The sequence below is a fragment of the Anolis sagrei genome, chromosome 2, assembly GCF_037176765.1.
Source record: "Anolis sagrei isolate rAnoSag1 chromosome 2, rAnoSag1.mat, whole genome shotgun sequence".
NCBI classification, from domain to species: domain Eukaryota; kingdom Metazoa; phylum Chordata; class Lepidosauria; order Squamata; family Dactyloidae; genus Anolis; species Anolis sagrei.
In genome coordinates this window covers 74,300,584-74,322,844 of record NC_090022.1, presented here as the reverse complement: position 1 = coordinate 74,322,844, position 22,261 = coordinate 74,300,584, and the positions used below count along the sequence as shown (strand labels likewise).

At 45.8% G+C, this 22,261-nt stretch overlaps 1 protein-coding gene across 3 annotated transcripts in view; it reads left to right on the top strand.

Annotated features, from left to right (window-relative positions):
- Positions 1 to 1,477: 1,477 nt before the first annotated feature.
- Positions 1,478 to 22,261, top strand: part of SEMA3F (semaphorin 3F) — a 166,777-nt gene continuing 145,993 nt past the window's right edge. For 2 of the 3 annotated variants that reach the window (XM_060765748.2, XM_060765746.2), the window contains exons 1-2: positions 2,143 to 2,794; positions 22,099 to 22,258. In XM_060765748.2, the coding sequence (XP_060621731.2) occupies positions 22,147 to 22,258 (112 nt within the window). In that variant the 5' untranslated portion in view covers positions 2,143 to 2,794; positions 22,099 to 22,146. Of the gene's footprint in view, positions 1,540 to 2,142; positions 2,795 to 22,098; positions 22,259 to 22,261 lie in introns of those variants that run through there. The other variant, XM_060765747.2, reaches the window with a different exon arrangement.

The following is a 22,261-nucleotide window of genomic DNA, read 5'->3' as shown; positions in this document are numbered from 1 at the left end:
AAAGACCTCCTGGCAAAGAGCCATCCAGCCATAGATATAGATAGATATTTATGATTCACATACACACATATAATATGTATATGACAGATATAGCATCATAGATTTGAAAGGGACCCCTAAAGGACAATTATATGTTGCATGTTGCAGAGTAGGCAAACCACACAGTCTCTACATCAACACCGACAAAGAAACAACACGAAATACTCTTTACCTAAAAAATAAAGAAATTACATATAATAGAAACCAACACTTTTCTCATTATTTTATTTTCCAGATTACCAAACTGGGCCACAGCAATGTGTGGCAGGGGATGGCTAGTCTCTTATAAGGGGTTGCTTTAACCTCCAGTTTGCTAATAAGACTGAATTTCTCTGTCACAAAATAATGCATGTCTAAATTGTGTGTCACCAACGTGACATGTTTGGAAAGCTCTGCCATAGAATTGTGTTGGAGGAACTGGAAAAGGCTTCACCTTGACATTAAGTTAGTCATGTTCAACTCTGGGGGGATGTAGATGGATGGAGTGCTGTTATCTTCCTGCAGAAGTGGTACTTATTGATCTACTCACATTTGCGTGTTTTCAAACTGGTAGGTTGGCAGAAGCTGGACCTAACAGCAGGAGCTCACCCCACTCCCTGGATTCAAAACACTGACCTGTTGGTCACTAAGTTCAGCAGCTCAGCAGTTTAACCCACTGCGCCATGGGGGCTCGGAAAATGCTTAAAGGACATATTTTGTCAGAGGTGGATAAACAAAACCATGGATGTGGGGAAAAGGGGGAGGGGTGTGTTTTAAATGCTGTTGTCTGGAGGGAACAGAGAGGAGCTCTAATGTCTTTTGTCAAATCCCAGCAAATCCAAGACTCCTACAAGCACCAGCATTTAGGAATCTGGAGTGTTGTGTAGTTTCCGGGCTCCAGTGATGCTGGTGTGAAAGCCTTTGACAATACAATTGGGAGCCTGGTTCAGCATGGGAAAGGACAGCCTACACCTTGAGACCAGAACTCTTAGGCCCTCTCAGGAGCATGAGGCCAACATTTGGTTTGTCGGGAGTGAGGAGCAAGCAGGCACCCCGCCGTCTTGCCTCCACCAAAGGGTTAAACAGACGTGCCTGAGCTGTCGGAGGGAAAAGGGAGGGGGGGGGGAGATAACACTCTCTCCTGCTGTCAGTAGCGCCCGAGTTTTCTTTGTTGCCGCCTATTTGTGGAAGGATCTCTTCTGAGCGAATCTTGCCACATATTACACAGCACCCCCCCCCCCGCCTCGCCTCCACCCTGCCCTACCCCTACCCCCAACTCCCCCATTCATTCACTCTCACTTCTCCGGTATCCTTCCTCTCGCTTTCCATCTACCTTCTTTCTCCTTCTCTCACTTCCACCCCCCTCCCTTCTGTCTCTCTCCTTCCTTCCTTCCCTCCTTCCTTCTCTCTTCTCCCCTCCAAGCCTCCCCCCCCCCCCCCGGACGCGAGACACTCCCAGGCAATCCACGGAACAACTCAGACGGAGAGAGAGAGAGAGAGACAAAGGAGCCGCTTTGACGTGTATTTATTTATTAATTTATTTATGATGCCCCTTCCTCTCCCCCCTTCACCCCCCCCCCCCCCACTTGCGGAGCTTGTTTTGTCTGCCTCGCCTTCCCTTTGGGGCTTGAAAAGGGAAAGTCGCCCCCTCCCCACTCTGAGAGAGAGAGAGAGCGGGGAAGGGATGGGGGCCAGGATTACGAGTCCGGGTTCGGATTAGGATCATGTGTCTTTCTTCCTTTGGCTTTTCTTCTGGCGGCGGAGAAGCCCGGGATAGGAGAGCAAGGCATTGCATGGGGAGGGGGGGGGAGTGGGAGGGAGGAAGAAGGGGGCGCAGGGGGGCGGCTGTGGCGGGGCCCTGGTCTTCCCCGCTGGTCTTCCCCATCCCGGTGCCGGGCGAGGAAGTGGCCAGCCCACCAGCCAAGGGGCCAGCGCTGGAATCCCGCCGGGGAAAGAAGGGAGGGGAGGGGAGGGGAGGGGCGGGGCGGCACAGGTGGAAAAAGGGGCGGTGGCTGCGAAGAAGAAAAGGGGGCGGGGCACGGGGCGGGGCCCAGCCCCTGCCTGCTTCCTTGCCCGGGGGCGTGGCTATGCAAATCCAAAGCAGGGGAAGCCAATTGACTGAATAGAGTTTGGGTGCTCAATGTGAGAGAGGGGCGGCTGGGGGAGAGTGGCGGGGAGGGTGGCACTGGACGCGTCTCCCTCTTTTCCAGGATGCCACGTTAATTCCTATTATTATTATTATCATTACTATCATCCCACCCTCCCTCCTTCTCTCCTTCCTTCCTTCGCTCCCTCCTCTTTTTGTTTCCTCCCCTGCCTGCGGTGCCGTCCAGCGCCGTGCCAGCGCCAACTTCCAAACGCGGAACAGGAGGAGGAGGAGGAGGAGGAGGAGAGCGCCTTCGGACGGCCGGAGAAGCGGCGGAAAGTCAAGGGGTCCCTCTGGTGCCTCACTTCTTGCCTCCCTCCCGCTTGGGCATCGCGCGCCTCTATGGATTGGCGGAGAGATCTCCTCGGGTCCTGACTCCCGAACCCAGGGTCGGCGCCGCTGCCTGCGCCGGGGGGCGGGAGCCCGGGCGGACGGCAGGGAGAGCCAGGCCCGAAGGGGCTGCCCCTGAGCGGGCCCCGCGCCCCGTCCTCTTCGCCCGCGGAGTGGGACGCCCGCAAGGGCTCCGCGCAGCCCCGCCGCCCAGCTGAGAAGACACAGGCCCTCCCCTCTCCGCTGGGGAGACCCTCCAAGAGGCCAGCGCCCGCCCCGTCTGGGATCCCCACCGGAAAGGTATGTGTGTGCTAAGAAGACAATCCTCCCTGCATTGTCAAAGACTTTCATGGCCGGAATCACTAGGTTGTTATAGGTTTTTCAGGCTGTCTGGCTATGTTCTAGAAGCATTCTCTCCTGACGTTTCGTCTGCATCCGTGGCAGGCATCCTCCAAGGTTGTGAGGTCCTCCCTCACTCCTTTCCTTCTTTCTCTCTGTCCTTTCCTTCCTCGGTTCTTCCTCCCCTGTTTTCCATCACTTCCTTCTTTTTCTTTCCCTTCTTTTTTGTTTCCCTCATTCTTTCTGTCTCACCTTTCCTCCTTTCCCTCCCTCCCCCTTTCCCCGTTCCTCTGTTTTCTCTCCCCTTCCCTACCTCCTTTCCCCTTCCTTCTTTCCTTCGTTTCTTCCTCTCCTTCTTTCTCTTCTTCCATCCCTTCGTTCTTTTTCTTTCCCCCCCTTTTTTACTTTTCTCCTTCATTCCTTCTGTCCCACCTTTCCTCCTTAACCTCCCTCCATCCTCCTTTTCCCTTCCTCCTTTCCCCCCTTCTCTCCCCCCTTTCCCCTTCCTTCCTTCCTTCCTTCCTTTCTTTCTTTCTTTCTTTCCCCCTTCCTTCCTTCCTTCCTTCTCGGTTCTTCCTCTCCTTCCTTCTCTTCTTCTATTCTTTCGTGCTTTTTCCTTCCCTCCTTTTTCTTACTTCTCTCCTTCCATTCCTTCTCTCCCCCCTTTCCCCCTCCCTCCTTTCCCCCTGCCTACCTTCCTCCTCTCCTTCTCCCATTCCTTCCTTCACCCCCTACATCGCGCTCCGGAATTAACGGGGAGGCGCTGCTCTTGCAAAGGTCGCCCCACAGGGGAAAGGCGGCGGCGGCGATGTGATGTGCCCATTGCCCTTCCTCCGTCAGAGGCCGGGGCCACACTCCTCCTTCGCTCCCTCTTTGCCCTTTGAACGCGGCGACGGCCGTGTGTGTGCCTGAGCGTCTGTGTGCGAAACAGAAAGAAGCGGGGAGAGGAAGGATCTCGGCCGAAAGATCCGAGGCGGGCGGAGCGGAGCAGGGGCGGGAGGCAGCAAACTTTCCAGCTTCAGCGGCGCCGGATTCGGAAAGTTGACTTGAGCCGCCGTCCCGGGCAAGGGAGGGAGGCGGAAATAATTCCCATGTCTTTGGGGAGGGGGAGTTTCCATAGGCACCCCCTCCCCCTGTTCTAGTTAGAAGCTTTACGAGGGTGCAGGGTGTGTGTGTGTGCGTGTGCGAAGAGATGCCTTCAATTTACGAGAAACCACAAGGAGCGCGTCCGGGGATCACTTTGGATCCACCCCGCGGGGGGTTGTTGAAGTCGAACCGAAGGGAGGGGCGTGTGTGTGTGTGCGCGCGCTCGCGCTCGCTCGCGTGTGAAGGGGAGCCAGGTTGAAAGTGGCAGCGGGCTGGGCGAAGGCGGCCCTGCGCGGAGAGAGGGGCCGAACCAGAATCCTAGCACTTCATCACATTAGAGAATGAATCCACTTGAAGTCCGGTTTCTGCCTCCTGCAGAATTCTGGGGTTTGCAGTTTAGTGAGGCTGTTAAAGTCGCCTCCCTAAACTACAAACCCCAGAGTTCTGCAGGAGGCAGCAACCGGACTTCAAGTGGATTCGTTCTCTAGTGTGATGAGGTCTCTAGAGTTGGAAGAGGCCACTCGGGCCAGCTGGTTCCACGCGTCCTGCCATGCAGGAAAAGCAGAATCAGATGGCCATCCGGCCTCTCTTTAAAAGCTCCAAGGAAGCCTCCAAGGAAGGCGCTTCCACCCCACTCCGAGAGGGCAGAGTTCCACAGATGAAGGGAAACCTGGTTTTCTTTTCAATGAGCTCCTGGCTGCAAGGAGCAAAAGCGGCCTCTTCGTAGTAGAGCCTACCTGGTGCATTCAGTTCGTTCTCTTGAAAAGATTTCCACACTGACTCGCGCGCCTCCCGGGGTCGCTTCTGAGTCTTAGGCCCCATCTACACGGCCATACGTTGCAGTTAAGTGTTCAGTGTGTATGGGGAGGGTGGGCGAGGGACGCCGGAATGTGGAATATTTTAGATGGAAACCCTAGTTTGCAACACAAAGGAAAAGCTCTCACGGGGATTTCTTGGCAAGAATCATAGAATTGTTGAGTTGGAAGAGACCTCGTGGGCCATCCAGTTCAACCCCCTGCAGGAAAATCGCATCTCTGGCTGGCATCCTCAGAGGTTGTGAGGTCTGTTGGAAACTAGGCAAGTGGGATTTATAGATCTGTGAACTATCCAGGGTGAGAGAAAGAACTCTTGTCTGCTTGAGGCAAGTATGAATGTTGCAATGGACCACCTTGATTAGCATTGAATAGCCTTGCAGCTTCAAAGCCTGGCTGCTTGCTGCTTGAGGGGAATCCTTAGTTGGGAATTGATTAGCTGGCTCTGATTGTCTCTTGTCTGGAATTCCCCTGTTTTTGAGTTCTTTATTTACTGTCCTGATTTTAGAATTTTTAAAATACAGGTAGCCCGATTTTGTCCCTAGGATGTCGTAGCATTGGGCTAAGAATGCTCAGTTCAAGCTAAAAATTCTCTGGCCGAATGCTATGAAATGTTGGGGGGTTGCCAAAGAGGGCTGGGGCCTCACCAAACGACAGCTTTCGGGACTCGGTAACCTTAAGCCATGCTAAAGTGGTGCCTGCCTAACTGTATGGATCCTGCAGTGTAGATGCCCCCTCTTCCTCGGGGTTCTCCTCCTCCTCCTCCTGCGGCATGGCTCGCTTCCCTCCTTCCTCCTCCTGGCTGAGTCAGCCGAGTCCCGGCCAAGGTCTCGCTTGCTTTCCCTTTCCCCTCTCTTTTTCTCCCCACGCCGCGCGGGGCTCCGCTCTCCTGCCCACTCCAGGCCCGCGGCCAAAGTTGCAACTAGCGAGCTTTCTGAGCCAGAAGCGGGAATGGCTTCAAGAACGCGAGTGGACTCTTCTCAAAGGGATTGTACTCCTACCTCAGGCCTGGGCCAACTTGGGCTCTCCAGGGGTTTTGGACTCCAAATACCACCATTCCTAAAAGCCCCAGGCCCCTTCCTTTTCCCCAAGCGGCTGAGGGGGAAAAGGAAGGGGCCTGAGGCTGTTAGGAATGGTGGGAGTTGGAGTCCAAAACCCCTGGAGGGCCCAAGTTGGCCCATACCTGTCCTACCCTGTGAGCTTTAAGTGAGTCGGCTGGATGCATAAGGTGGAAATGAAAAGAGCCCATTTGTGACACCCACCTCCCATGCTGCTTTCCTCTTACAACAATGAAAACAAAATAAAAAATACAGTCAGGTCATCCTTATTGCCCTTGGGGGCTCTCAAGTCATTTCTGCCTTTTGGCAACCCTAAGGGGGACCTAATATGGCATTTTGGGGACTGAGAGTGTGTGACCCAGCCAAGGCCACTCAGTGGGTGTCCACGGCATTGTTTTATGAAGGTGGTGAGCCACTTTGGGTCTCAATCAAAAGAAAAAAGCAGGGTGTAAATACACTAATGCTTATTGTGGGCTATGTAGGAAATCAAAGGAGAGTCCTCATCCAATGCTCAAACCACTACACCAGCTCTTTTTTCATCAGTAGTAGAGGCAGTAGTAGTAAAAATAAGTAGATATTAATTAGTTTTCTGTAATAATAAGTAGATATTAATTAGTGGCGCAATGGGTTAAACCTTCATGCCGGCAGAACTGCTGACCAAAAGGTTGGTGGTTCGAATCTGGGGAGTGGGGTGAGCTCCTGCCTGTCAGCTCCAGCTTCTCATGCAGGGAAATGCGAGAAGCCTCCCACAGGATGGTAAAATATCCAGGCATCCCCTGGGCAATGTTCTTGCAGATGGCCAATTCTCTCACACCAGAAATGACTTGAAGTTTCTCAAGTTGCTCCTGACACACACAAAAATTAGTTTTCTTCCCACCAGAGCTCTGACCTAAAGTGATGTAGAAATGGAAAAGATAATCCAGTTTTTAAAAGCAGGTGAAAAATCAAAGGGGGGAAGAAACATTGAAAACCTATTTTAAAGAAACAAAAGGCCATTATGGATGCCCAAAGCACAACAGAGATTGACATCTGGGGGTGCCATGTTTGACGGGCGGGTTCACTTGGCTTCTCAGGATTGGGGTGAGGTGTAGGAGGGCTTCTGATGAAAATCTCAGATTGGGGGCAAGTCTTGTAAAATATCCCCCACCAACATAATAGGCACGACATCTTGTGCAGTCTTTTCAACATCTTCACATCCTTGCAAGCCTTGCTCTCTCCTTTTTTTTTTTTTGTCGTGTCAAGAACGACCTGAGAAACTGTAAGTCGTTTCTGGTGTGAGAGAATTGGCCATCTGCAAGGATGTTGCCCAGGGGACGCCCGGATGATTTGATGTTTTATCATCCTTGTGGGAGGCTTCTCTCATGCCCCTGCATGAGGAGCTAGAGCTGATAGAGGGAGCTCATCCGCCTCTCCCCGGATTTGAACCTGCAACCTGTCGGTCTTCAGTCCTGCCGACACAGGGGTTTAACCCACTGTGCCACCGGGGGCTCTGCTCTCTCCTGACTGGGAAAGAATAGGAAGTGTTCCTTTTGAAAATGGTGTGCAGTGTGTGTATGAATCTTATGACATGAATCCCCTTATTAAAGACACTCTGTCAAAACTTCCCCAGTTATCCTTGAGGAGAGGCAGATAAAAAAGTAAAAAGCATTTATTAGTAGTAGTATTATTGCCGGGATACGTTATTAGTAAGTTTTTTTAAAAGAAAAAAATCAATTAATCAAACTGAGTAATCAACTAAACATTGTAGCTGTAATGAAAACGCAGGAGGAGGCCAGTATAAGCCAGCAGGTGGCTGCTTTCCTGCTCTACCCTTACCCACTTCTCTTACGGATGGCAGAAGACACAATTTTCACAAATGAGATTGAAATCATTGCGGAAGAAGGGATATTTTGATGCAAGGTTTATTTTTTTCCTCCAATGCCTGGGTCTGCTATTTAAATATAAAACTTAATGGCATCTAATCATGGATTGGAAGGAAAATTGGTTCACTTGTGCTTTCCTCCTTGCACACACAACACACAGGGTAAGGCTTCAGTTGGTGTGCTCTTAAAATGGTCTATTGTGATGCAAATGCAAACCTGTTTCAGATTATACTGTCAGTTTCTCCACTACAGTACATCCTGTGTTAACAACATTTACATCTGTCAGAAACAGAGGAAAGCAATCTCAAGTGAGGTTTTCTATTAAAAAGTCACATCTCAAAATGTGGATTTAAGAAGGAGCAAGTGCCCTTCTTAAGCACAAGACCCCTCCTGATCTTAGGAATGAAGCAGGGTTGGCCTTGGTTAGTACTAGGATGGAAGATCACCAATGAATGCCAGGTACTATAAGCCATATTTCAGAGGAAGAAACTGGCAAAACTACTTCTGAATATTCCATGCCTAAGAAAACCCCGTGAAATTGATAAGTCAAGAGAGGACTTGAAGGCACACAATACAAATTTAACCTGGATGGATGAAAATGCCTAGAAGACTACTGTGTATACTCATGCATACGTTGACTTCATGTATAAGTCAAGGGCAGGTTTGGCAGCCAAAATTATGATTAAGAATAAGTACTTTGGTCAGCAAATTATCCTGAAAATGGTTATGCACCTAGCAAATATGACCCATGGATAAGTTAAAGATCATAGAATAGAATAATAGAATCATAGAGTTGAAAGAGACCTCATGGGCTTTCCAGTCCAACCCCCTGCCAAAAAGCAGGAAAATTGCATTCAAAGCACCCCTGGCAGATGGTCATCCAGCTTCTGTTTAAAAACCTCCAAAGAAGGAGCCTCTACCACACTCCCATGGCAGAGAGTTCCACTGTTGAACAGCGCTCACAGTTAGGAAGTTCTTCCTAATGTTCAGATGGAATCTCCTTTCTTGTAGTTTAAAACCATTGTTTCGTGTCCTAGTCTCCAGGACAACAGAAAACAAGCTTGCTCCCTCCTCCCTATGACTTCCTCTCACATATTTATACATGGCTATCATTTCTCCTCTCAGCCTTCTCTTCTTCAGGCTAAACATGCCCAGCTCTTTAAGCTACTCCTCACAGGGCTTGTTCTCCAGACCCTTGATCATTTTAGTTGCTCTTCTCTGGACACATTCCAGCTTGTCAATATCTCTCTTCAATTGTGGTGCCCAGATTTGGACACAGTGTGATTTCAGGTGTGGTCTAACCAAGGCAGAATAGAGGGGTAGCATGACTTCCCTGTATCTAGACGCTATACTCCTATTTATGCAGGCCAAAATCCCACTGGCTTTTTTTTTTTTTGCTGCCGCAACACATTGTGGGCTAATGTTTAACTTGTTGTCCATGAGGATCTTGTTCACACGTACTGCTCTCGAGCCACATGTCCCCAATTCTGTATCTTTACATTTCATTTTTTCTGCCTAAGTGGAGCATCTTGCATTTGTCCCCATCGAACTTCATTTTGTTCGTTTTGCCCCATCTCTAATCGGATAAGATCGTTTGAATTCTGCTCCTGTCTTCTGGAGTATTGGGTATCCCTCCCAATTTGGTGTCATCTGCAAACTTGATGATCATTATTATTATTATTATTATTATTAACTTTATTTGTACCCCGCTAGCATCTCCCGAAGGACTCGATGCGGCTTACACAGGCCGAAGCCACTAACACAATACAAAGAAAACATATCACAGCAGTAAACAAGCAAATCAAAACAATTAAGCAAAATAAACAGCAAATGACATACATCAAGACACTATTAAAAACTAGTTCGGCCGGCGCAAAGGGGTACAGGGTTAAAAGTGCTGATATGGCAGGAGGAACGTAGGATTAAAGTGTGATGTGCAGCAACATTTGTTGTACTAAAGTGCTTCCAGGACTTGGGATGGGGATTCCTAGTTTGGGAAGGCACAACGGAACAGCCAAGTTTTTAAATTCCTTTTGAAAACGGCTAGAGTGGGGGCCTGTCTGAGATCTTTTGGGAGGGCGTTCCAAAGTCTGGGGGCCGCCACGGAAAAGGCCCTGTCACGCGTCCCCACCAAGCGCGCTTGCGACGTGGGTGGGATCACGAGCAGGGCCTCTCCGGATGACCGTAACACGCGTGTGGGTTCGTAGATGGAGATGCGGTCACACAGGTAGGGTGGTCCCAAACCGTTCAGGGCTTTATAGGTGAGCACCTGCACCTTGAATTGGGCCCGGAAGATGAATGGCAGCCAGTGGAGCTCCTTAAACAGAGGGGTAGACCTCTCTTGATAATGGGCTCCGGTTAGCATCCTGGCTGCTGCACGTTGGACCAGTTGCAGTTTCCGGGCCGTCTTCAAGGGTAGCCCCACGTAGAGCGCATTGCAGTAATCCATTCTAGAGGTGACCAAGGCGTGGACCACCCCGGCCAGATCAGCCTTCACGAGGTATGGTCGCAGTTGGCGCACAAGTCTCAGTTGCGCAAAGGCCCTCCCGGATACCGCCGACACCTGAGCTTCAAGTGTAAGCGAAGAATCCAAGAGGACGCCCAAACTGCGGACCTGTGGCTTCAGGGGGAGTGTAACCCCGTCCAACACAGGTAACCACCCTATACCCCGATTCGGTTTACGATCGACCAGGAGGACCTCTGTCTTGTCGGGATTGATCTTCAGCTTGTTCTTCCTCATCCAGATCGACACAGCGGCCAGGCACTCACCTAGCACCTGAGAAGCCTCCTTGGAATTAGGTGGAAAGGAGTAGTAGAGTTGTGTGTCATCTGCGTAGAGATGGCACCCAACTCCAAAACCCCGGATGACCTCTCCCAGCGGTTTCATGTAGATGTTAAAAAGCATGGGAGACAAAATAGAGCCTTGCGGGACCCCACAGGTCAAAGGCCAGGGGTCAGAGCAGGCCTCTCCCAGCTTCACCATCTGGGTTCGTCCCTCCAGGAAGGACTGGAGCCACGACAGAACCGTGCCCCCAAGGCCCATCCCGGAGAGACGACCCAGAAGGATACCATGATCGATGGTATCGAAAGCCGCTGAGATGTCCAGGAGAACCAGCAGAGTCACACTCCCCCTGTCTAGCTCTCTGCGGAGGTCATCCACCAAGGCGACCAAGGCTGTCTCGGTGCCATGGCCAGGCCTGAAACCAGACTGTGACCGATCTAGGTAGTTGGTATCGTCTAGGAAACCCTGAAGCTGAGAGGCGACCACCCTCTCCAGCACCTTTCCCAAAAAGGGGAGGTTGGAGATCGGCCTGTAATTATTCAACACCGAGGAGTCAAGGGAAGCTTTTTTGATAAGTGGGCGAACCACGGCCTGCTTCAGGTTAGATGGAAAAATTCCTTGCTCCAACGATGTATTGATAATTGGTACAAACCAATCAAGCAACCCCCCTCTGGCTGATTTAATGAGCCAGGATGGGCATGGGTCCATGATCATGCCTTCTCACCCTTCATCTAAGTCATTAATAAGGACTCAGAGAAGGGAAAGCACCTGAGCCATCCTTGGGAGGCAGCTGTCCCTCACTACTGCCATCATTTTCCCACCAAGGCATTCAAAAAAAAAATCAGTAGTGGTGTCATGGCGGAAATAGTAGAAGGGGTTGGTGCTTCGTTTATTTCTAAGATGGACTAAGCTCTTGCCTTTTATGACTTCACTCAGAGAAGGAAATTGTTCCTTTTAAAAAAAAGAGAGAGTTAAAGTATAGTACTCACATTTCCCCATAGATTAGTTGACACAGTTTTTGGGGTGCTTGATTTCTAGACTTATACATAAGTATACAGATTACTTGGATTATTGAATTTCCCAAGGAAAGATTGGCTAGGCTGAAGCAGCAAATGGCTGTGAATGGCTACTAACCAAAGGGGAGTTTCCTTTTCAGCCAGTTCCTAAATGTAGCTATTGAGATATATACACTAGAGGACGGGCCATTCTACCATCATTGTTTTTTGTGCATGTCCCCAAAGGTATTTGATTTTATCAGAGAACACAGGCTGGGTTGTGTTCATCATAGGTGAGTCTTGCAACCCAAAAGACTCATGCCCCTTGGAGTTCCAACCAAACTTATCATCCCATCTGCTCTCTACATTCTACAAGCGCAGTTACCAGTCAACTAGCATGTATTTTGTGATGACTGATTATGCTCAGTTTACATAAGGATTCCTGAAAAGAGCCTTCTTTTCTTCTTTTTTGCATTGTATTCAACAAGCTTTGTGAGTCCCTGAACCTAATGATACCTCTCTTTTTTGTATTAATGGCTTCATAAAAACTACACCTGGAGAATGTATCCCAAATTAATATGGAATTGGTTTCTATTCATATGACATTTGTGCTTGCTTGTTTCTAATCACACAGATGCAGGGATGGTATTGTGTAACCATAGTTGGCTTGTTGGCCACAATCCCCGAGAGGTCAAAGACCATCAAAATACAATTAATTTAATATAGTTGAAATCATTCACATTGGTATTTAATTCTTGTTTTTTCCACAGTTGGTGTGAAGTCTTTTTGTAGATTAATGCAGATACATGAAGCAATGACTTTTGATTACTACTTTTCTGTATTTATACATTTTTAACTTTTATATTAGTAGGCACATCAGCAACTATTCTATCATATTCAAATTCTGAAGCTCTCACTAGGATATTTTCATTTGAAAGCATATGTTGCCAATAGTAGAATGGTTGCCATATTAGCAGGACAGTGAATTTACTCTGGGTTTAAATTAAATTTTAAAGGATCTGTCCAAGGTACTACACCCTATCTCCAATACATCTCCCCGGATAATATGTTAAAGTTCAGAATACACCACCGCACGGACATGGAAGCCCCCAGTTACCATTGTGTGATACTTGGCTTGTCTACTGGCCATGTGTAATTACAGTTCTACCTAATACCTGGAGGCTTGGTAAAGCAAGGAAATGTTGTAGTCATTTTTTTAATAATATGTGCGTAAAAGAGACACTTCATGTTAGCTCTGTTATTTGACTCCCAACTAAGAGTGTAGTTGAACTCCAACAATACCAGACACCTTTCATATATTTCTGATATATGATGGCTGGTACCCTGCATACATATTTATTTATTTATTTATTTGGTTGTGGAACTTTTTATTCTTTTCTACCTTTGTCATGAAACTCCTTTTCTAAATATACCTCCAATGCCCCACCACTGACCATTCCTTGAATAATGAAAATGGATGGTATATGAGAAGTATCTGGCTAAGTCCCTGAAGCCAAATGTAGAACAATTACACAATCTACTGAGGGGGTCTGGAGGACCTGAAAGGATCTCATCAGATGATGTTATTTTGTGTCTAATTATGAGGTTATAGCCAGACACTTCTCTGAACTCCCTGCATCTTTCCATCAGCCATGGAATAGGTTCAAGGGATTGTAGCCACTGAGGGTGAGTTCAGGGGGCTTAATAGTGAGTCCAGTGGCTGGATGTAGCATTTTTAGTTGTGATATGCATGATCTCAGACACTTAAAATGATTTTTCTAAAAATTATGTTAGAAAAAAAACACACACAGAAAGGAATATCAGCAAAGCCTAAGACCTGTTGTCAGAGCAGATCCACTGAACCGCTTTGAATCCCCCTCGGGGTGAGAAAAGCAGTATACAAATACTGTAAATAAATAAATGCTAACTTGGTAAATCAACAGTTAAATAAATGCAATTTGCTCAGTGGGCCTAATGTAGTTGGGATTAACTTTAGGACTAAGGCCTGACCTACACAGGCAGGAATGACTCAAAGAACAGCATCAAACAAACCTTCCCAGGCCAAATCCCATCCCTGTTCCCATCTCTTTTCCAACTTAATCCAACAATGTTACCCCCATTCTTGATTTTTTGATAACCCGAATGGACAAAATGTGCAGTTTTGTATGGAGATTTCCCAATCCTAGAAATCAGATGCCCTTTCTTCCAGCTGGCAATTTCTTTTATTGGCTTCTCTATTGAAACAAAGAAAAGAAAATGTGTCACAGTTGATGATAACATTTTCAGCTCACATCATCTAGTTCAAATGCAGAGTTTTATCACATCTACTGCCTATTTTTATTTATTAATATATGTTAATTATATTAATTAATATCTGTTTATTATTAATGAAAGAGCTATGTCTTTGATTATATGCTTTATATTGGGATGGCAAATACATGGTGCCCTAGATGTTGTTGAAATGGAGTTCCAAACTCCTAGCCAGCATAGTCCACATGAGTCCAACAACATCTGGAAGTCTACAAAATTCATTGCTCTGATTCAGTACAAAACAATCCCACCCACCAAGATGTCCTTGTTTTCTAAAAAGAAACCTTTTTTTGTGCCCTTCACAATTTTCTGGAAGAATTCAGAGCAGCATGCATAGATTCTGTGGATTATCATTTAAAATGAACAGGGGAGATTGCTATATTTATTTAGATCTGACCTTTCCCCCAGTTTGGGACTCAAGGCAGTGCACAGAGGTTAAAACAGGTCTAGTTTTAAAATTCATATCATAAAACATTGACAATATAGTTAATCTAATAATACAATTAAAAGCATGTCGATTAAAAAAGAGGCAACAAATATACAGTAATGTACATTCAGAAAGCCCCTTTTTTTCTTGAAGAAGCAACCATCAAAGGCCTGCTAAAATTAAAAAAAAAACCTTCTTCTGCCTACAGAAGGATAGCAGGAGGCATAGCAGTCTAACTTTTCTAGGAAAGGAGGTCCAGGACTTGGGAGCAACCTCTGAAGAGGCTGGTTTTTGTGTTGCCACCACATACTCCAGAAATTCTCAAAACACAGTTTAAAAGGGGGCAATACAGTATGACCTTTGTATCTGTGAGGAATATGTTCCTAGACTTCATGTGAGTATGCAGAATTGCAGATAATATCAAGCCTATTGAAAAGAAGGACCTCCAGTCAAACAATTCCATGCAGCTGAACTGGAGGACCTAGAAATTGCCCCAAGAGGACATATTTTGTTAGATGTGGATAAAGGAAACCACGAGTGCTGGTCCTGTAAATCAGGGATAGTATTGTATGATTCGGACTCCCTGGTGGCACAGTGGGTTAAACTGCTGAGCTGCTGAACTTGCTGACCAAAATTATGGAAAAGTTTAAGAAGTCCTGGTCAAGTGAGGCAATTTTTGGGTTCTACCTGCCTATTCATTTGCTATAACGTATTTCTGACTTGTATCCTTTGAAACTGGAGCCCCCAGTGGTGCAGTGGGTTAAACTGCTGAGCTGCTGAACTTGCTGACTGAAAGGTTGGTAGATCAACTCTGGGGAACATTGGGAGCTCCCAATGTTAGCCCCAGCTTCTGCCAACCTAGTAGTCGAAAACATGTAAATAGGAGTAAATCAATAGGTACCACTCCTGCAGGAAGGTAATGGTGCTCTGTGCAGTCATGCTGGCCACATGACCTTGGAGGTGTCTACTGACAATGCCAGCTCTTTGGCTTAGAAAGGAAGATGAGCAGTACCCCCAGAGCTGGATATGACTAGACTTATAGGTTTTGGACAATAGATTCAAGCAGCACTTTAAGGGAATGTGACTGGAACGATGATATGGCTGATGAGACTGTTTTACTGTTTTAATGATGGCTTATGTATTGTTAATTATGCTTTTGTGTTTAATTGTGGTTTTAATTTTGTAATTTGTTATGCAATGGCTTCGGAATGGGGCCCATTCGGAGGTTGAGAAGGACGGGATAGAAATGCGAGAAATAATAAATTAGTGTCAAGGGGAACCTTTACCTTTAATATTGTATGATCCATAAAACAACCGACTCCCCAATCTCTGCTCCCCACTTCCCAAACACAAGACTATGATGCACAGCCACACACACACCTACTAACAAATGGCCAGATGGAATCAAGTATTGCAGGGAAATTCTGCCAGCTGGCATAGACACGTCTATGTTGTTGTATTCTTGTATTGTTGCAATGGGCTCTGGAGGCTTAGAAATAAAGGTAGTTCAACATAGTTTGGTAAAGTCATTAGCCCTCTGCCTTAGCCAGAAGCTGTAAAGGGTTTGCTGGCATTGCCATGCATTTATATGCATCCACACATTAGTCATGCAGTTGTTAATCATTTCCTTTCATATTCCTGATTCTGCCCCCATCCCCGCTCCCTTTTCTGCATTTCCCCCAACATTTCCTGTACTGTATAAGCGCCTTTCTCAGGAGGCTCAAATGCATTTGCTGACATTTACAAACTGAAACTGATCAGAGGCTGTTTTCCTGAACAGATGTACCAGGAGCCAGTTGGAAGAGTCCCTGGCCTTTCCATTCTCCCCTTATGATCTCACTTCCAAAGTGATTGGATTAATAACTATTTATTTACAGAGGCGGAGAGGTGGCTGTGCTTCATACGCAAAAAGACTCATGGTCTCCAGACATGGCACAGTTTTCCCTTGTTAAGCCCTTGTACTGACATATTAGCCTCTTGTCATTTGGGAGACTGAAACAACAGAGCTGAAAACAAACAAAAAAAATCTTTTGAACAATAGCATTATCTTGGTTACTTTGCTTTTCCCTCCCAGGTTTCTGTTTCTTCTGTCTGTTGCATTCTTTGCCTTTTCCCTCTTTTCCTTACATTCTTTCTCTCCCCCCTTCACCCCCCCCCTTTCCTTTGTTTGCCATCTCACTCTCACTGGTGCATACAACGCAATTCAAATGCAATATAAGGATTTGCCAGAACTATTTCCCAAGGCCAGCAGGGGTTTGCTTTAACGGCAGCTGACTATAGCTTTTATTTCACAGAGTAATTTGGTTTTTAGACATTCAGCTTCCAGAAGGGCCTGATGTGTGTGTGCTGAGTGAAGAATCCCTAAAAGGGGAAGCGCAAATGTGAGACAAATAATTCAAATATTTACCTAGCGCAAAGGAAATTGCTATGATATATTGCCCCAGGGAAACTTTTACCTCCTGCAATTGTGCTGTATTGCCCACAGCCGAAGAAAGCTGCATTCTCCTGGGGTCCCATCTATTCCTCCAAACATCCTTACTTAGAGGCAGTCTGGATTTGTTTGACTGATTCTAAGGATTTTCCTGTGAAATCCCCAAAGTTTGTTTCTGTCATTAACTCCTACTTCCTTCCATCTTGCCAAAGAGCCAGAGGGGGCAGTGTTGAGACTCTTCCACCCCAAACATTCCTTGCAATGTGGCAGGATTCCTTTCCCTAGGTGCACTGCACATACACACACACACACACACACACGTGCGTGCATGTGTGTGTGTGTGTGTGTAAGAGCAAGGGTTGGACGCAAATGTTTTTCCCCCAACCTGACCTTTTCTGTTAAGACACTGGATGCATTGCTAGCACAGGTTAAGTATCCCTTATCTGAAATTATTAGCGCCAGAAATGTCTTACATTTCAGATTTTTGAATACCTGTGTTTGCACATATGTCAATAATGAAGTATCTTAGAGATGAGGCCCAAGTCTAAACACAACATTCATTTATGCTTTATATACAGACATAGCCTCAAGGCAAAGGTATACAATATTTTAAATAATTGTAAGCATGAACTATCAGAAAGCAAAGCTGCCACTATCTCAGCCTGTGGATGATTTTGCAGTTTGGAATTCTAGATAAGGGATGCTCAACCTGCAATGCATATACTAAATATCAGGTTCTAGGGATCTTTTCTTTTCTTTTAGTACCAAGATTGTGTGTGTTTTGGGGGAGGGGGCATGTGTGTTAAATACCTAGGAGATGTGGCTGCTTGGATGGATCTACAACGTTTGATTAATTTTAACATTGCTTAGAGTTTCATCCACATGTATTCACTGTAGAATAGAAAGAAAAGAAAGGTGATCTTCTGTGTATGCCTTTTGCTGTCATATTCCTGGTAAGGTAGAGAAGCAAGAAGTCGGAACTTTAATGACCTATGTCTGAATTTTTAATCTTATAGTATGCACCCCCTGCTGGAGCAGCGGGTTAAACTGCTGAGCTGCTGAACTTGCTGACCGAAAGGTTGGTGGTTCGAATCCGGGGAGTGGGGTGAGCTCCCGCGGTTAGACCCAGCTTTTGCCAAACTAGCAGTTCGAAAACATGCAAATGTGAGTAGATCAATAGGTACTGCTTCCACGGGAAGGTAACTGCGCTCCATACAGTCATGCTGACAGCATGACCTTTGGATGTGTCTATGGACAACAACATCTCTTTGGCTTAGAAATGGAGATAAGCACATCCCCCCGCCCCCAGAGTTGGACACGACTAGAGCTTAATGTCAGGGGAAACCTTTACATTTAGAATGTGCTGTGGAAAGGACTGGAAAGTACCAGTTTCTTCTGTCTGAACATGAACACTAGGGTGATAAGGGGACAGAGGGAAGGATTTTACTGTGATAACCTGCCTTCAAATAGTATGGTTGAATGCCATGGGAGGCATGCAGTGTCAGAGCAAAACATTTTGCTACCTGAGGCAGAACCGCAAATGTTACTCACCCACCTATTCATGTTAAGATGTCTAGTTATTCGCTAAACCATTTTTCATTCCAAAATTCCCATCAGGGTTTACAATATCGTATAGTACCCAAAGCCAGCCAACATATTTTGGCAAAGGAGGCAGGAAATTCTTATGCATCATTCCTCCTCTCTGGCCATGAGAAAGCACCAATCAATTAAATTGTTAACATTTGGTTGCTGTTTCATGATAACCCCAATCTACTACCTGAAATGGCTTCTCACTCTGTTTAACGGTAGGGTCAGCCCTGGTTGATTCAAAGGTTAGGTAGAACAAAGTTCTATCTGCTGCCTAGGTAGAAGGAAATGGTATGTAGAGAAGTTGGTTGGAGCTGTGAAAACTAAAGTCTAAAACAGTGATCTGAATCAGATTGGTAGTTAGGAGAGTCTTAATGAATGGTAAGTCAAAACTTATGCAAATCCCATTCCTTTAATTGGTCAGCTTTAGTGGAGTCTATAAATAGGATTCAGACTAATCACATTTCCAAGCCCTGAGACTATCTAGGTTTTCACATGCTTTCCTCTGAGGTTGAGAGAATGCGATTTGACCAATGCTATCCAATTACATTTAAAGCCAAGTGGGGATTTGAACCCTGATCCCCCAGTGTCGTAGTCCAGCACTCAATATTTAATGTGATTGGGCATGGCATTTAATGTTGTTGTATGAGGTGGAATGACAATAGTTAATCTATTCTATTCAAACCACTATACCTTGTTGGCTGTTGATGTTGTGTATAATATGACCCATATCTGTAGTACTCAAAGTGGTGGTCAATAAACCAGTGCCAGTCTGTAAGCCATTGACAACTGGTCTGCAATGCGGTTCCAGGAATGAAAGAAACAGATGGACATTGGACACAAATATAGTACTGGCCCCTGGAACAGTGGAAGAATATAATTGTCATTATTTCACTGGCTTATATCACAACATTTCATATCATATCAATATTATCACATCATATAATGGCAAGCCCACTGGCATATCAAATTGCAAAATTTGTGTATGAGACTGTAAAGTTCATGCATTTTGACAGCACAGTTTACTGGGAGAATTTGCAATTACACCAGAGTAACTGTTGTTTGTAAGAGTTGATAGACTGAATTTACAGATTACAAATTACGCTCCATGGACAGTTTCCTTGCGGTATAAAAGGCTGGGGTAGAGGGTGAGCATAAAGAGCAAAAATGCATTTCATGTTGGGAAGTGCTTTCTACATTTGTGTGTCTTAACTTAAGTGAGAGAAAGCTGTGTGTAACTTACACTGTGAGATGAACAAAGGCAATGTTGTAAATCACACACAACTCTATCCCTTCTGAATTCTGGCTAGCTACTTTCACAGTGCCCTTGGCGCTCAATTGAGGCACGCCTGTCAAATCTTTCCCAGCCCTGAACCCCAGTGGAACCCAGCTGGTCTGGTACACACCAACTTTTTTTAAAGTCCTATTTTTAAAGAAGATTTTTTTGTCTTCCCTCCCCCCCCCCCCCCCCGCATCCCATTTTTGTCTTTTAAATAATTAAGTCCAGATTCCTCCTGACTGAAAAGGGAAGAATATACTGTACAACTGTTCCTTCCCCTGGTTCACTGCCTTTCCCAGCTCAGCAGGAGGGCAGAGGTAGTTTGCTTGGTAGGAATCACAGAAGCCCATCCTCCTCTGCGTTGGTGGGGAAGGGGTGCTCTTGCTAGGGAGGGGGGGAGCCCCGAGTGGGTGGGCTGCTGGCTCTTGCAGCCATAGGATGAGGGCTATAAGGACTCTTTTCATTCCTGAAAGGAGAGGACTTGATTACGGTCCCTCAATCAAACCCTGTTTACTTTACCAAATGAGAGCCGCATGTGAGCTTGTTAATTGCAGTAGGCCTGGCATTCCTTCCTTCTGCGGCTCTTTCCAACTACACTGGGAACTTTTGATGCTTCGGTGATTGGTAATCGAAAGAAGCAGCAACTCTCGGTTGAGTGAATGAAAAGGCACACAAGATGCCATCAAACAGAGTTTGGAAAATGGACTGCAATCCCAGAATCTCCCACCCAGCATAGTTATTTGGGGATTCTGCGACTGCCATCAGTGAAATTTATATTTCTGAACCCTTATCAGTTTTTTCTTGAAACTATCAATATCGACACATACTCCTAATTAATTCTTACTCATAGCTGTATACAAGCATACCCATTCAGAAATGTTGCTGTTATAAATATTTCTTGAAATTCACATAATGATTCATTCAGTGCTTAGGTACCTTGTTATCCAAGGAGGAGCTGAGTGTGGGACTAAGAAAAAAGGGTCTCTCGTTCCAACGAACTCTCTATGGCATGTACTACAGTTATTATTTTCTCCATTTCTCTCTCTCTCTGCAATCTTTAGGATGGTAAATATTTGCAGAAATAATTAATGCAGTTTGATACCACTTTGGCTGCCCTGGCTCAAAGCTGTGGAATCATGGAAGTTGCAGTTTTACAAAGTCTTCAGTCTCCTCTGACAAAAAATGTTGGTGCCAACCCAAACTACAAATCCCGGGATTATATAGCATTGAGTCATGGCTGTTAAAGTGGCATCAAATTAATTCTACAGTGAAAATTCACCCTAGGCTTGAAAACTCACAGGGAAACCCTGGAAATATTAAAAGAATGGCAGTGAAACACAGAGGAAGCAAAAAAAAAAAAGGCTGAAATTAGTCCAAATAATTTTATAGAAGATGATCCAAGCCGTGGGTTGTGTACTGTAATAAAGTCAATACTGGGCAAAGAATGAAGCCACAGTTCTAAAGTTGGAGGAGGGCAAACAAACTGTAGTTCAATCCAAACAAGACAGAAGTGGTTCTGGTCAGTCAAAAAGCTGAAAAGGGGAACATGACTTGAAACAGACGATGAAATTCAGCTTTGTCATTAAGATGTAATCTTGGATTTAACTTTGTACCTTGTTTGACAGAACTGGACCTAGCCAAAGGATTCCCATGTAGCTTTTCTATTACACTGGTGGGTGAGTGGGCATGCTGGACCGGACCCCATTCTGTTCTTCTTTGGCAGAAGGCATTTAGACATTTTCATTTAGACATTTAGACTTTGTCATTTATGTTTAGGCAGTTTTAAGTGATGGGTGCTTATTTCCTTTTATGGCTGAGTTTGAATTATGTGTTGAAGCTGTTTGCATTCTTTGACTCTATTTCTGTTTTTGTTCAACTGTCATTTATGCTAGCTGTCTTAAATGCCATTACTGGCAGAAAGACTGGACATACATTTAGTCAATCAATCAGTCAGTTAGTCATCAAATCAGGAACAAAGAAGAAGAAAAATGTCCTCAACACCCTTCCAAATCTAGAGGGCTCTATATAGTCATATCCAGACAATAATATCATATTTGGCCATTTTTCCACATTTTTCTAACTTGCTCTGACCTGACTAAGACTCATGAAAGTTTTCTCCCTGCTCAATCACCTGAACTGGATGTGACCCTTCAGCTACTTCTAGTTGTCAAAAACTACTTCCCCAATTCTAAAACAGGCTTGGGCGGGGGGGGGGGGGGGGGGGGGGGGGGGGGAGAGAGAGAGAGACAAAAATGGAAGAAATGCTGTGAATTCAGTGGTTGGTATAAATGTGGTAGCCCCAATCGGAACTTGGTAAATCAACACTTGTCTGAGTTTATTCGATTCATTATGTCTACTCCAGGTGGGACTGCTTGAAATAAACTCTAAGGATTCCTTCACCTGGTCTATTAGTGTAACTGAAATTTAAATAACTGACAAGGACTGTGGGTTGGGAAACAGGGTCACACTTCTGAAGAAGAGGCTGGTAAACTGTTAAACCAGTATTTCTCTCCTCCCAAAGATTAGGCGTTGGTCAGATGAGTCAGATGGCCTTCAAGAGGGAGAGAGACTCAATTGTTCAGAAGTCGTCTCATCATCTGTTCAGTATAACAATCCATCTTTTTTCCTCCCTGTAGATTGCTTAATAGTTCTGCCTGGAATTGGAATCTGCAGCTCTCCCCACCATGCCCTTGGTTGGCTTTTTGCTTTGGGCCATCCTGCTGATCGTGGGCTGGTGGCCATCCTACTCCAAGGATTACCTGTTTGCTACTCCGAGGGTGCAGCTCACTTTCAAAGGTA